Source organism: Typopeltis vanoorti, chromosome 6 (genome assembly GCF_054136105.1).
Source record: "Typopeltis vanoorti isolate ZY-2024b chromosome 6, IOZ_Tvanoo_1.0, whole genome shotgun sequence".
In the NCBI taxonomy this organism is placed as follows: Eukaryota; Metazoa; Arthropoda; class Arachnida; order Uropygi; family Thelyphonidae; genus Typopeltis; species Typopeltis vanoorti.
The window spans coordinates 105,881,046-105,897,874 of NC_143554.1; the positions used below are offsets into that span (position 1 = coordinate 105,881,046).

Consider the following 16,829-nt stretch of genomic DNA (forward strand, 5'->3'; position numbering starts at 1 on the left):
GTGACACTGTCAATGCTAAAAAATGAATTGCATAAGTAAAGCAGATATTAGATCCAGCATTATTTCAAAGCCGAATGTAGAAACTATGAAAGTTTCATAAAAATAAATTGACCAGAGAGCTTACAGGAATATACTCACCCGCATTCACGAGTTGCCTTAGTGCAGAATACTTAGAAAACAGAGGCACTGCTCAAGTGTCTATTCGCTTTCTATCAGTCCATTTTGATAAGGTTTCACTGGCCTGACAGCTGTTTTGAACTGGCTGGTTCTCCTCAGAAAACTCTCGTTCAGTACTATGGAACTTGAAATGTCGGAGAGGAGTATTTTTTGTAAGCAAACTCTCAGTCAATGCATAAAAGTATTTACTAAAAGGCTTCAGTTCAGTGATGCAAAATTACGTGCATTCCCGTAAGCTCTCTGGTCAATTAATTTTTACAAAAATTTCATAGTTCCTACATTCAGCTTTGAAATAATTCTGGATCTAATATCTACTTTAGTTATATAATTTTGCATCACCAAACTGAAGCCTTTTGGCTCTTTATTTCAGTGAATTATATACTTATTTATAAATGGCAAGTGTATTTAAGAACATGAGGGAAGGATATGTTCGACTCACTGAATTGATTTGCTTTAAAATCCTTCATATAAGTGAAATATGCTTTTGGATGAGGATGATATACAGTGTTTTCTGGTAAAGCTGTTGTTGTTGTTGACATTTTCATTTTTTATAACACACGAGCAATTATGAATATAATGTGCCAAGTTAATGTTTAAATCATACAATAATGCCTACAGTAAGTGTAGAGCCTGTATTAGTTCTTTTATTTGCAGTCCGAAGGGGATGTGTATGGCAGTCTCTCTCTCTCAAGTATTGTATAATTTTCCCAACAAGGACAAAAAATACTTGTCTATATGAGATGATCTCGCAGGGATTTTATTTTGGTTGCATACTACAAATACAGTTACAGTCCTTTAAACGTGAATGGTGGCTAAGGCTAGGAACAAGTGATGCCTGGAACGCTCCAGTTGCAATTCTAATTCTAATTACTTTTGAGATCCAATCAGCAAGATGTGGTCTCTCAGATAGAAGCATAGATTTGGGACCTATAATTGAGCCGACAGCACCCAAGCTATTCACTTCATTGTTGGAAATGTTATTTAGAGAACTGAACTTGGATAATTATGGTTTAAACATCTGAGGCAAAAATTTAAGCAATCTTAGATTTGCCAATGACATAGCACTCTTCTTCAAAAACAGCTCAGAACCGGAAACAATGATTAGAGATCTAAGTAATAAAATAAAGCATATGGATTAAACATAAATTACAGCAAATATAAACTAATGACTAACCACACAGAAATCCCAATAACTGTTGAAAAGCAGCAAAAGTGTACACAAACAGTCTTATGTAGAGACAATCTGAACATAATGGCAAAAATTCTAGGTGCAGAGGTGGTCAATGGTCAATTTTCTGTTTAAATGTTTTATTGAACTTTATGTGTGTGTGTGATGCATCAACGTCTCAAACTATAACATGCCATAACAAAAGTTAAAACTAAGAAAAATCTACATATAAGAATAAGTTAAAATTGATATATATGAAAAATAAAATTAAGATTAGTAAATCAGAATACATAGTTCTCATATGTTATACAATTACACATAGTTCAATTTCTGGTAAGAATTTAAAAGCAATGAGTATTTATAGTGCATTAGATAGAATCTTCCTGAATGATAAATAACCAGGTTTCAACTCAGAGATTTTTTTTATTAACGCTACATGTATTTCCTTGACTTGTTTCTTTATATGGCTGACTACACCTTCAGGAGGTTATGTAACATAAGTAAGAACCAACAAAAAACTAAACATTTCCCAATAGCTACTATTTCTATAAACTGAAAAGACTGGAATGATAAGTTAATCATGGGTATTATCAGGTATGTTACATGCTGTTTCTACATTGTTGTGTAAACTTTGTATGTGATTGCTGGCATGGCAGAGTTCTTGAATGTTACACATATTAATGTGTAACAAATGGGGAGATTATGAGAATAATCTCAAAAATAACAGGTGACTGCATTCTACCATGCAGCGGCTGAGTAATAGAAGTTATCACTCAGCGTCATCTTCCAACAGGACTCAGCCCCTGTTATTTTTGTTTGTGTATCAGACTATTAACCATTATAATGATACAGAAAACCTATCTGACTGCCAAAAAACAGGTAGACTATGCAGCATTAGGACATAACAAAAGAGTTGAGGTCTGTGAAGGCACATCTCTGCTGTAATCCTGTGAGAATGCAGGAAGTTATGTGAAGTGTACTAACTGATGACCTGTGGGTGAGAGCCTATTGTCGTTCTACTGGACACTTCCTAACACCACAACATACGGCAGAGGGTGATCAAATCAAAGGCCCTTCTCTGGCAGTATGCAAAAAACAGACAGAGATATCCTCTTCACGGATGAGATTTTCACAATGAAGAGTCATTTATCTGCCAAAATGATGTATGCCCTGGATGGTTGCACATCACATGCCATAGCACCATGATTCAGAGAATCATCACTCAGCATCAGTGATGATTTGGTGGGAGATTGATGTTGTCATAGATAAAATTAGGTGTTGTTCAGGGGTCTGGAATCTGTGGTAACAGCCTCCTGAAAAAACACCTAGCTTTACAGTAGGCAGTAGATCTTCCCCTGCACACAAGGTGGGAACCACACAACCTATCTGGAAGTCCTGATCTGAATCTGATGGACTTCAGATTGTGGTCGAAGCTTGAGATAGTAGCCCACAAGAAACGAGCATGCAACGGTAGCGTTTCTGTTGGATTTTGTGCGTGCCACCATCAATATGTGGCCTCATAGACTTCGGGCATGTGTGAAGGCAAAAGGGGAGCATTTTGAAGACTGAGTGTTGCTATATGCAAGTTATACACGTGGTTTATACATGCTGAAAGCTGTAAATGATTTACTGATAGGTTAAAGATTTATTTGCTGTTCAAGTTGTAATGGTATTTATAATTTTATAATTAAAGATATTAATAATAATGTATTTATTGAAATATGATAGAATGAAGCTATACAATAGTAGTAGTGTGTTTAGTATCATCTGTGAGCTGCTAGCATTTATCTAACCTGATGTCTAAAGCTTGCAGTAATGCTTTTATTGAAAAAACTAAAGTATAGAAGTACGACATTAATGTACATACCCCCCCCCCCCCAAAAAAAAAAAACACTACCCATTTGTGTGAATTGGTAAGGATTTATTTTATTCTGGTAGCATATAGTGAGGACAGCTGCTGACATCACAGTGATAAAGGTGGTTCATTTACTTCAACATAAAGACTAAGAATAAGCAACATCCAAAAATGCTCTAGTTGGAGTTTGGATATAATGGATTTGATCCAACCATAGGCTGGAAGATCAGCAACCATCTGCATGGAAGAACATAAAAAGTACATCTGTAATATCATGACTATGGTCAGTCAAGTCTAGCAGATCATGCTTTGGATAATTGATGGGTAAAAACCACAATGCACCATCACAGCAAGTTTAGAAGTGTAAGAATTATTTTTTTTAGAATCTGCAGCTGCCCTTACAAACAGCCAAATCTTACTAAATATGGATGCATTAAACCTCACAAAATATGGAAAAAATTAATTGTAAGGATCTAATATTACAACTGAGACTTTAAAGAGATCTAGCCATTTAGGTCTAGAGTCCAACTTTGTGTGTGTGTGTGTGTGTGTGTGTGTGTGTGTGTGTGTGTGTGTGTGTGTGTGTGTGTGTGTGTGTGTGTGTGTGTGTGTGTTAATTCATACTGTACTTTCTGAAGTTGTTTCTGTAACTGAGGTGAAATATTGGAAGAATTAAACATAGGTTTTAATCCTTTCCTGGTGTTGTTTTCTCTCCATTAAGCCTCTAATGATGTTCATCTTTCTTTGGCATTTATCTGGAAACTGATATATATGAGATAGAAACATCAATTTTCATGTGTCCCAAGAACTGTACTTCTGTTGCAATGGAGATGACGCTACCATCTTTTGTCATTCCTGTAACCGAGTCATGGAAAGACTGCAGGAAGTTTTTGACCATTTTTCAAACTGGGTACTTGTAAATAGGGTTCAGATTTTCACCACAGAAAACTGTCAGCATGCATTTTCACTATAAACATGGTGTCATTCTGATCCAGAACTAAGACAAGGAACTATAAGACAGCAAAAATGCATACAAACAAACAGCTTCCTGCAGTGAAATCCGAAATCCATTTACATGTACGTAGTTAGGAATATCAGCTTGCTGCAGCTCAAGATTTGGTTAGATACCAAGTTTTTATTAAAGAAAGGTGGGTTTCCTATGAGACCAAAGATGTCTAGGTCTTTCAAGACAATCCTCCAGGCTGTGTCATATGCATTAAGAAGCCATTTCTAATGGATGCTTTCAGTCAGATTAAGTAATCAAGAGTAGAATGATATTTTCAGAAGCCAAACTTGAGGCTTGGAAAAAAGGTTGCCTCTCTCCAGAAACCATCTTCTTCTTCAATCCATTGAAGAAGAAGAAGAAGATGGTTTCTGGAGAGAAGGGTCACAACGAATTAATGCAGCTAGCACATCACTCCCCTACAAGCAAGTATTTGTGGCTGTAGATCTGTGTGTTCATTGGGGGCCAGTTTGCCTGTTCTATGGGAGAAAAAACTCTCTACAACCATATGAGATGACTAACCATTTAATTGAAAAGATCTTATAAACGTTCCTCATGTCATAGACAGGATTTGAACCCATTTCTTTCTAACCAAAGGGCTCGTCTATACCAAATGAGCTATGGTGGCTTGTCTAGAACAAACAAACAAAAAAAAAAAGATGAGAATTAAACAATTTTTCCCCCCAAGATCTTGCAGGTGAATAACTGGTCAGAAGAAGAATCAGATAGTAATTTGTTGGTATTTCTAAGTCCTTAGATGGCTGTGGAAAGGCAATAATAATTGCCTTTTGCTAAGATTCCAGAAATTCATTCTCACAAAAAAATTCATTTCAATGAGCAGAGCACTTGATCCATGGAGGATAGTGAAAGAACCATTTCATAATGCATGTTTTATACTCATTCAATCCAGTTCAAGGGATTGAATGAGTGTAAAAAAACAGACTCCACCTGTGTGTGCATTATGACCATAAATATTTTAAAATGAAAACAGGAGAGTTTCAAAGGGTTCATTTTATATGGAGATTAGTTTTATTGCTCACTTACAAGGCATGCTCAAGAAGAGATTGAACTTTTGCTATAAAGACTTTATTGCTAGTTTTACAACATTTTATGCACTATCTCCTTCGAAGTAGTCCCATCTTCTGGCGATACACCGTTCTAATGTATCTTCCCTTGTTAGAATGCACTTTCTGTGATTGGTATGCAGTTCTCTTATTGCATTTTCCTAAATCCTTCTATGGTTTGGAAACCGACATCCTTTCAAAGTGGTTTTAAGTTTGGAAAACAGGAACAAGTCTGCTGGGGCTAATTCCGGAGAACAGGGTGGATGGAGCACAATGGATGTCTGATGTTTTGCCATACAGATAACTGCGCATTGTTGTAGTGCAGCATCATCTGGTTTTCCCACAATTCAAGCCTCTTCCTGCACACAGTATCCCTTGAATGCACAAAAACTTCCTAGTACAACTATTTGTTTACCATCTGACCACATGGTACAAATTCATAATAAACAATGCCTTTCCAATCAAAAAACACAACCAACATCACCTCGATCTTTGACCAACTCATCCATTGATGCTTAAACCACTCATAGCACTGCATTCAGCTCATACAATCCTCCCCCATATGCTTGGTTAAGCAACTGAAATATTTCTGTAAAATCTTTACCAAGTTTGCAGCAAAATTTCACACACACACACACACACACGTTGTTCTTCAAGCTCTTTCATTGTCACTAATCCAATGAACAACTTGTGCTGACTTCAGTGGATATAACTTGATGACTAATGCTCATAGCAGAATGAGGCAAATGGCAATTTGTTGTCAAACCTGCTGCTAGGTGCGCTTAGTGATCGCAGTGCATTCTCTGTGCCAGTTGGCGTGCTATTTAAAAAGTTCGGTCTTTTTTTTTATATGATTTGCGGTTCTAAGAGTAATCCTCAATTTGTGGTCCTTAATACTTGGGCTCCTTCTCTCAGACTGACTATGCAGATGCCACTGACATTTTGCAGTAGGTGATTAAGATATTGCACATCCTGAAAGCAATATAATCAAATTTGGTTCTGTGTGCTACTTAGTGGTTGTTCTACAAAACAACATTACTGAATGGAGTTGCTGGATTTCTTTAGTATATCTGGTATATTATTCAAAGATACTGCTCAAGCTATAAGGAAGATGAAGAGGTGGAGAAGGAGAAAGAAAGTTGGAACCATGCTTTTGAAGCCTTGGCACCAATTATATCTTAACTAGCAAAGTGGTAGCAGTGTCATCACACTGAGTATCAGGATCATCTAGCATCTGAAGTTGTTTATATATATATTAAAAAAATATTTCAGTTTAATGTCAAAGAAATATATTATTTTGATTAGAACTGAAATATATTTACCTTTTGCTTAATATTTGCTATGATCTTTGCGATTTCAGTCTTATAATCGAATATGGGTACATTAAACTGATTTCCTCTCATATGTGAAGTATTAGAATTTAGTTCTGAAATATAACAATATTAAGGAATTGTGAATTTCCCACTTCACAATATGTAACTCATATATAATACTGTTGAAAAGAAAAAATTTAAAGGAAACATATTTCCAAACTCCATCAAAAGGTATATATTTAATATAGGATTATACACAACAGCAATCTAGTATGTATTTTTAATATAAGATTATATATATATATATATATATATATATATGGGTGTATAGCGTGATTGTTGCAAATTGTGCTACGTTTTTTTTTTCTCAGTAACACAAGTGTTCTTCAGTGGTGCTGCATTTGGGCTTTAGTTGTATATTGTGTTATTTTTTGGGTTACTGAGAAGGCGAGGTCAGAGTCAGATGCATCTGAGATGGAAGAGAAGTTTTTGTTATTTAGTATAGTACATATAGTTTGTACTCATAGTATAGCATAAGTAAATTAGCTTACAGGTAGAGTGTATAATATAGTATTTAACATTGAGATGTAGTAGGTCCTCGGCACTAAGTTAATGATGACGGCAGCTGCAGCTCCGATTACAAATGGCATGTCACCAGATCCTCCTTTCATTCAAGGACTCTATTTTGCACAACATAATAAAGGATTTTGTGGCATGTATGCATTGCAGTAGTTGGATATGTGGCAGGTGAAAAAAAAAGGGGGGAATGCGTATATGTGTAAAATGTAGGCAATGGGAGGAGTTCAGTGAGTTAGATGTTATGATATCCGACCAAGTTGCATCAGGAGGTGGAGAATCCCAAGAGACGAGTAGTGTGACAAGTGAGAATAACGAGTGAAATATGAATGACAAAATAAGAGTGGGGAGTGTGCAAGACTTGAATGAATGTGAAATTTACGGAGATGGTCTTGATTGAGAGGATGAAGCAAGTAAGAGTGACTAACTTGCAGAGAGAGAGAGAGAGAGATGAGTTGAAAGAGCAGATGGAATGTCTTCGGAATTAGCTAAGAAGTATGAAAGATGAGAGTAGGCGAATGGAAGTGATGAATGAAAGGCAAAACAGAGGCGGAGTAAGAGAGAGAGAGAGAGAGAGAGCTATGGGAATGATAGAAGAAGAGAATAGAAACAGGTGTTACACCTTTTGGCAACTCGTATAAGTAAATATGACCTCTCCATTGCTTCTGCCTTAGTATCACCAATTCTGGGTCTGGCTTCCACTGACAAGACCTCAATAAAGATCAAAACTAGTCTGGGTAGTAGACCTTCCCTTAATGCAGAGCATTACACATGTCCGCAAGGAGATGTGATTTGCATTATGGGAGATACTGAGACAAGAAGTGATGAGAGCTTGGTCCACCTTTACTACGAGTTGCCTCAGTCCTGAAGATACTTCGGGTGCAAACTCTGTTTGCATATACTTGGATAAAGGATTAAACTAAATTTATTATAGTCTAACCAAGTGGAAAATAAACTTCCAACATCTTTCTCTAAATCCAGAGTAATTTAATAATGTGGTGGTACACCTTTTGGCAACTCGTATAAGTAAATATGACCTCTCCATTGCTTCTGCCTTAGTATCACCAATTGGGTCTGGCTCCCACTGACAAGACCTCAACAAAGGTCAAAACCAGTCTGGGTAGCGGCCCTTCTCTTAATGCACAGCATTATACATGTCCGCAAGGAGATGAGCTTTACATTATGGGAGATACTGAGACAAGGAGTGATGAGAGCTTGGTCCACCTTTACTATGAGTTGCCTAGGTCCTGAAGATACTTCAGGCGCAAATTCTGTTTGCATACACTTGGATAAAGGATTAAACTAAATTTATTATTGTCTAACCAAGTGAAAAATAAACTTCCAACATCTTATTCTAAATCCAGAGTAATTTAATAATGTGGTGGTACACCTTTTGGCAACTCGTATAAGTAAATATGACCTCTCCATTGCTTCTGCCTTAGTATCACCAATTCTGAGTCTGGCTCCCACTGACTAGACCTCAATAAAGGTCGAAACGGGTCTGGGTAGTGGCCCTTCCCTTAATGTATAGCATTATATATGTCCGCAAGGAGATGTGCTTTGCATTATGGGAGAGACAAGGAGTGATGAGAGCTTGGTCCACCTTTACCACAAGTTGCCTCAGTCCTGAAGATACTTCAGGTGCAAACTTGTTTGCATACACATAAAGGATTAAACTAAATTTATTATAGTCTACCAAGTGGAAAATAAACTTCCAAGAAACAGTAGAAGAGAAGCAATGAGATAGAGAGGTATGGGAATGATGATAGAAGAGGAGAGAATAGGAGCAGTAGAAGAGAGGGAATGGGAGAAAGGTATTAAGGATAGAAGAGGAGAGAATAGAAACAGTTATGGGAACAATAGAAGAGGAGAGAATGGAAACAGTCAGAGAGAGAAGAAATGAGAAGAATGCGAGAGAGTGCTGGAACCAGGGATAGAGTAATGTCAGCACAGCAGGTAAGTAAGAGAACACTGAGAGAAAGAGTAGAGGAGGGAGGGAGGGTGAGGGATGCAGGTGAACAATCAAGGAACAGAGTAGTAACAGGTGTGATGTATGGAGACTTGATGATCCATAGTGTGCAAGATAGGATGCCAGAGGAGTGTTTGCCTGGAGGAACAATAGAAAGTGTGGCTATGGCAATTAACCCCTTAACACACTCAACCGAGTTAACTCAGGTCCAAGAAACCGAATTTTTTCCGTTTCATCCCATGTTTTAGAATTTATACTAAATTTTGACTAAAACATTATTATTTTCAAGATTTTTTTGTTGCCTGAAGTAAATGCAGTTTAGTTAACCTTTTTTTTTTTTTTTTTTTTTTTTTTTTTGCAAAAACAGACATTTTTTCTGTTTTTTTCCAAGATTTGTTAATGTTCTTTTGGGTATAAAGAAAAGAAAGAATAACAAAATTGGCTTTCTGATTTTTAATTGGTGCATTAAGGGATTAAGCAGGGTGAAAGGGTGGATGAAATGATTGTGATGTGGGCATGTATGACTTGAGAGGCAGTGTAAATCAAGTGGAAAGAGATCTGAGATTCATGCCTGAGGTTGTATAAAAGAAAATGCAGAGAGGAAAGATAATGCATGTGTTACCCAGGTATGATAATGAGGAGCTTAGCAGAAGAGCAGTAATGATGAATAGCATAATAGTCAGAATGTGTTAGAAGAGAGAATTGTAATATATTTGAATTCTTGGAGGATATATGAGGACAAAAAGGAATATGCAAGAGACCACTTGCATTTGGATGAGGAAAGGACGTAGGCCTCTTGAGAGATTGCTGTTTTCTGAACGAGTCAGTGTGTCAATGCAGGGGGGAAACTAGAGTTCCTAGGTTGTATGGTAGCAGGGGTAGCCTCTTGCGGGAATGGGTGCTTGGGGGGGGGGGAAACATCAGGTAACATTGAGTCCAGTGGGGTCTGGAGGGGATAATGATAAATATAGAAGCAGTGACATTTTTATGCTTTATACTAATGCCAGAAGAATCCGGAATAAAGAAGATGAATTGGTGGCAATGATAGCGTCAGTCTGGCCAAAGATTATTGGGATCACTGAGATGTGGTTGATGGAAGATGATATAATAACAGGAATAGGAGTAGCAGGATACAACATTTTTTTGGAAGGATAGGAGGGTGAAAATGGATTGGTGGTGGGGTATTGCTTATGATAAGTGGTGACTTATGCCTCTAAGAGCGGAGTTTTGGAAGGCAGTGACACTAAAGGTTTTGAAAGCATATGGTGTGAGGTAGAGGTAGGCAAGACAGGATATTTAGTGGGGTGTTGCTACAAGCCAAGGAGCACAGAGGGTGGAAAGCAGAGATGTCTAGGCAGTTGAGCTTGGCATGTGCAAGAAGAATGATTGTTATGAGAGATTTTAACTACAGCAGTATAAGCTGGGAAGATGAAAATGCATATAGTAATAAGGAAATGGAATTTCTAGAATTCTTGAGGGACAAATGTCTTAGGCAACATGTGACAGATGGAACATGAGGTTCAAGAGTTTTTGAATTTGGTCATAGCATCAGAAAAGCTGATAAATGAGATGAAACCCCCCCCCTCACAGTTGGAGAGAGTGACCATGTGCTTTTGACATGGAAGATAAATAGACATGCAGGAGTATAAAACGTATGTGGAATTATTATAAGGCAGGCGATTATAATAGTCTTAGATATCAACTTGGGCAGTTCCATGGGGGAGGGGAATTGGAAGGCTAGGACATCATTAGCTTGGGAAATGGTGAAAGAATATTTGTTATCTGCAATAGTACACTGTATTCTGCACGTGAAGAAGCAAACACAATTTGGTGTAAAGTGGATGACAAACAATATCAAACAGGAACTGCAGGTGAAAAAGAGATTATGGAAGAGATATAAGGAGAGGGGTGGAGAGCAGATGCACAAAGAATATAAGACTCAGGCCAGGAGAGTGACTAGTATGGCGAGGAAAGCAAAACTGGAATACGAGAAGAGATCAGCACTAAGATCCAAAGAAAATCCTATGGAATTTTTTAGCTATGTGGCCAGTAGGAGGAGAAATGATTGTGAGATAAAAATGGGAATAGAGTGACTGATGCAGAGGACACAGTGGAGTTGTTCAATGAGTGCTTTATTGGAGTATTTCATCCTGGAGAAGGCTTTAATACTAGAGGGGTAGGGAAGGTTTAGAGGTGCAAGAGAAGAGTGTGTTCCAAATACTGATTACTCTGGATGTCAGTAAAGCAGTGGGACTGGATAGTATTTCACCATGAGTTTTGAGAGAATGTGCTAAATAACTGATAGCCCCTTTGCCTGGCTTTTCAATGAAAGTCTGGCTACGGGAAGTGTACCCAAGGAATGGAAGGAGGATAAGATAGTGCCATTGCATAAGGGTAGTAGCAAACTGGAAGTGTCTAATTATAGGCCAGTTTGTGTGTCATCAGTAGTTGTTAAGATCTTGGAGAAATTAGTGAAGGACTATATACAGCATTGGGCAGATGAAGGTAATGTTATCTGTGAGAATCAACATGGATTTGTTAAGGGGCACCCGAACCAAGCATCGCTTGTGGCGGCAAAATATAAAGATTTAATATTAAATCTCTGTAACCTTTAAAAGGCACCACAAAGACTTCCCGCTTGGGGCACAAAAATACCTTAAGACGGGCCTGATTATGAGGATCGGCTAAGGGAATGTGGACTGCAGAGTTTGGTGGATAGGAGAAGGGGAGAGGTGATATGATCAAGATTTTTAAACTGTTGAGAGGCAGTTACAGGGTGGATACTGAGGAGTTCTTTCACTTGGTGGAGCAGCGGGAAGGAGTGATGACAAGGGATCATCCCTGGAAGGTAAAAGGAAGCTGTGGGCAACTGGGTGAGGAGAGGTTTCTTTGGATGGAGGGTGGATGAACCATGTAATGCATTACCTGATAGAGTGGTGAGAGCACGAACGGTCAATGAATTCAAGGAGGGGTATGATAGACTTTGTGTTTCCTAGGAGAGATCTCCTGTGATAAGTCTCTTGACTCCATGGAGGACTGAATAATAATAATAATAATATATATATAATGTATTAATCAAGTATGTATCTTTAATACAGGATTTATGCAGGTGTGTCTCACTCATACGATACACTGCTTTCCCCCCATATGTAGATGCATATAATTTTGTAAAATGTATATATCCTTTAATAGCTTTTGTAATATATCCTTGTAATATATTTTCACTATCTTGCTTTTGTCTTTGGTCTCTTCATCATTATTTAACTATCATTAATATGGTCGGCCATCTTAACTTCCAACTGCCACCATGTATATGCTTATAACTATATCTTATCTCTCACGCTCTATAGTTTAGCAAATTTATTTGTTCATCGACTGCACCAGCTAGACTATATGTTGAGTGTGAGAGTATAATGTGGTGGGGGAAAGGACAGGAGGGCATCCTTGGTAGCTGAGAATGAAGGCTACCAAGAAGGGTGTAAGGGCTAGATTTTTCTCTCAGAGAGTGGTGCGTGATTGGAATGGATTGCCATTGGATGTTGTGAGTGCAAGCGTGTGAATGAATTCAAGAATAAGTATGATAGCTGGTGTGTGTAGTATGTGGCCCTCCCTCGATGAGTCTCTGACTCCCTGGAGGTCTCTCTTAATAATAATAATAATAAGACGTTAATCCAAAGACAATGTAGGTATCTTAATCGTATTCTTATTCCCTGCTTTAATTTATTCTATCCTTAAATCAATAGTGGTAAATAAATAAAAGTCATATACCCTTCTCTTACGCAGGTTTGAATTTTGTAGAGAGTGCATTGACCAAGTACAGTTCAGTTTACAACCCATTTATTTAAGCCTAAAAAGTATTTACAATATACACACAAAGTAGATACAAATTTTTTACTACTCTAAACTTGAGTTCTGAGCTAGTTTAAGATCTAAACATAACATTACACAATTATGACACACACACACACACACACACACACACACACACACACACACACACACACACACACACACACTGGTTAAGCCTAATATCATTTCTCATGCAATGTCTTACAAACATATTACATACCTTCAGTAATACAATTACTTACAAATTCCTTTTTGCCGACAGTCCTTCAACATTAATCAAATGTTCCACAAGAATCTATTTTTCTTCACTTACTGTGTTGCTCCTTTCTTAGCATTAATTTCTTTCCCTGCTCATGAAGTCGACTGTCCCTTTCTGTATTACATCCTTGTTATAGCAGTGATATACAGCTTCTTTCTTACCTGACAACTTGGTACAATGTTTCCCTTGTGGCAGCGATCCAAAACAGACGACGGACGAAGCTTCTCTTTCAGTTCCCGACCACAAATAGCAGTATTCTTCAGGTAAGAGAACACCTTGAGATGAACCAATGAAGCTTCTCTTTCACTTCCTGACCACGAATGACAGTGATCTCAGGTAAGAGAAAGCATTGAGAATCCTGAAAATAAAATTGCTTTCTGATGAGGTGCCTTATATAGGCCTAGATTTCTGTTTTGCACATACATGCATTTCTCGAAACTGGTTACGTGCTCACTTTCAGGCATGTCAATGTCACTTTTTGCGTGCTTTTCGAATTTTCTTAGCACCTGTTGACCTTTGGATACAATGATGTCATTCTTTGCAAGTCTCAGTAACTTTCCACTTACTCAGTAACTTACAGTAATCCTCTTAATTCTTTACTAATCTTACTGTTAGACTTGCTGAGTAATACAATTACTTACAAATTCCTTTTTGCCGACAGTCCTTCAACATTAATCAAATGTTCCACAAGAATCTATTTTTCTTCACTTACTGTGTTGCTCCTTTCTTAGCATTAATTTCTTTCCCTGCTCATGAAGTCGACTGTCCCTTTCTGTATTACATCCTTGTTATAGCAGTGATATACAGCTTCTTTCTTACCTGACAACTTGGTACAATGTTTCCCTTGTGGCAGCGATCCAAAACAGACGACGGACGAAGCTTCTCTTTCAGTTCCCGACCACAAATAGCAGTATTCTTCAGGTAAGAGAACACCTTGAGATGAACCAATGAAGCTTCTCTTTCACTTCCTGACCACGAATGACAGTGATCTCAGGTAAGAGAAAGCATTGAGAATCCTGAAAATAAAATTGCTTTCTGATGAGGTGCCTTATATAGGCCTAGATTTCTGTTTTGCACGTACATGCATTTCTCGAAACTGGTTACGTGCTCACTTTCAGGCATGTCAATGTCACTTTTTGCGTGCTTTTCGAATTTTCTTAGCACCTGTTGACCTTTGGATACAATGATGTCATTCTTTGCAAGTCTCAGTAACTTTCCACTTACTCAGTAACTTACAGTAATCCTCTTAATTCTTTACTAATCTTACTGTTAGACTTGCTGAGTAATACAATTACTTACAAATTCCTTTTTGCCGACAGTCCTTCAACATTAATCAAATGTTCCACAAGAATCTATTTTTCTTCACTTACTGTGTTGCTCATTATTGTAATATGAGCAACACAGTAAGTGTTGCTCATATTACAACTCACGTACCACATTATTGTAACAAAGGCTGAATACAACAACTTACTAAAAAAAAAATACTATTTCAATGTTATTTTAGAAGGTTTTTCACTTGGCTATACTATAAATTAAAAATACCAAAAAAATATATACTTGGTTTAATCCTTTATCCAAGTGTAAGCAAACAAAGTTTGCACCTGAAGTATTTTCAGGACTAGGGCAACTCATATAAGGAAGCTAAGACTTCACATCACTTGCCTTAGTATCCCACAATGCAAAGCACATCTCCTTGCAGAAATGTATAATACTATGCATTATGGGAAGGGTCACTACCTAGACTGGTTTCAATCTTTATTGAGGTCTCTTCAGTGGGAGTAAAATCAGAGGTGATACTTAGTCCTTATAAGGACTGGCTTAAAGGGGTGAAGCAAGAATGCTTTTCATCTTCCCCGTTATCTGTAGAGGACAGTGTAGGGATAAGGTGTTATCAAGCCATTAAAGCTCTGATCATGGCAGGAGGGTAACAGCAATAGCCGAGCCTCAGTTAGAACCTCATTGGCTACAGCATTGCCATCCATTATCCTCCCAGGGTTTCCAGGTGAAACAAAGGTCGAATTAATGCAGAAGTTATATTTTCATATACGAGTTATCAAAAGGCGTCACACCTTATTATTAAATTACTCTGGATTAGAGAAAGATGTTAGAAGTTTTTTCACTTGGCTACACTATAAATTAAAAATACCAAAAAATTATATACTTGGTTTAATCCTTTATCCAAGTGTAAGCAAACAAAGTTTGCATCTTGAAGTATTTTCTGGACTAGAGCAACTTTGTTTGCTTGTACTTGGATAAAAGATTAAACTAAGTATATAATTTCTTGGCATTTTGAATTTATTTCAATGTTATATTTCAGTCTTTTTAGTACATTTTCCTGAATTAAAAACCATGTAAAACTGAACATGATAAGTTATGAAATTACTTATCATGAAAGATTTTACAATATAATGGTTTAATAACATTTTTAAGGAAGTGCATAACTGACATAAAAATGCTTTATTTATGTCAGTTAAGCAAACAAAGTTTTGTTTGTTGTTTGCAAAAAACAAAATTTTGTTTTGAATAACCATTACAAAAGTAAAAGTGCAAGTTAAGTTTGGCTTGCACCCTAAGTATTTGATACACCACTGTCACTAAATCCAATAATTATAATCTTAGTATCTAATGTAATAGGTTCATGAGTATCCTTACTCTGATTTTTATGTGCCTTTATTAACAACAATAAAATAAAATAATAGTTATAAAAAGTTTATAATTTAGAGAAAAACACAAAGAGATGTAGCACATAACACTGTCATAAACAAAGTGAGTCCACAAAACCTGTGCATTAGTGGATTCGCATCAGCCATCACATTGTTAAAACCTTTTCCTTTTATTTATTAATGAAATGCCATCATAAAGGAAAATGTCACAAGGCCTTACTGTATATCAATCAAGTAAACTGCAACAGAACAGCACACTTATGCTGTAAGTGATAACAAAGTTAGATGGTGGTCCACAGGCTATGATATTCCTAAGGAGGAATATGCTATTATCTATTCGTATCTAAAATGATGGTAAAAAAAAAAAAAAATCATTATTTTTGCATTCTTATGTTTAGGCTAAGAGGTATATATATCTTTCTCAAATAAGTGCTACCTGCTCTAATTTTTCAAGAGAAAACAAGAGCAAATAAATGTCCTTTATGAAAAACTGGATATCATCATCTCATCAGAATTACAGGAGACAAGGACTTACTAAAAGAGTTAAACACATTTTTAATGGCATATGTTGATATTATTATTATTATTATTGTTCCGGGCAACTCCAAGGAGTCGACAGACTCATCGAGGGAGGCCCTAACATCATGTCAAGAACAACTATTCGACACTGACACAGTATCTATCATACCCTGCCTCGAACTCATTCACTGTCGCAGCACCCACAACAGACTCTGGAAGCTTATTCCACTCATTCACCACTCTCCAAGTAAAAAACCTAGCTCTAACACCCTTGTCAACCACGCTCTTGCCCAGCTTCCACATGGCCCCTAGTCCTCCCACCACCAGTCCTATTCTCAAAAATATCTACTGAATTAATCTTGTAGAAACCTTCAGTAATTTGAATGTCTCAATCATATCACCCCTCGTTCGCCT

General features: G+C 37.2%; 1 protein-coding gene across 1 annotated transcript in view; it reads right to left on the minus strand.

The window, feature by feature from the left end:
• Positions 1-16,829, minus strand: part of LOC150105775 (uncharacterized) — a 625,951-nt gene that overhangs the window by 57,818 nt on the left and 551,304 nt on the right. The window contains exon 25 of the mRNA XM_090394343.1: positions 6,590-6,693. Within this exon, the coding sequence (XP_090250469.1) occupies positions 6,590-6,693 (104 nt within the window). The remainder of the gene's footprint in view (positions 1-6,589; positions 6,694-16,829) is intronic.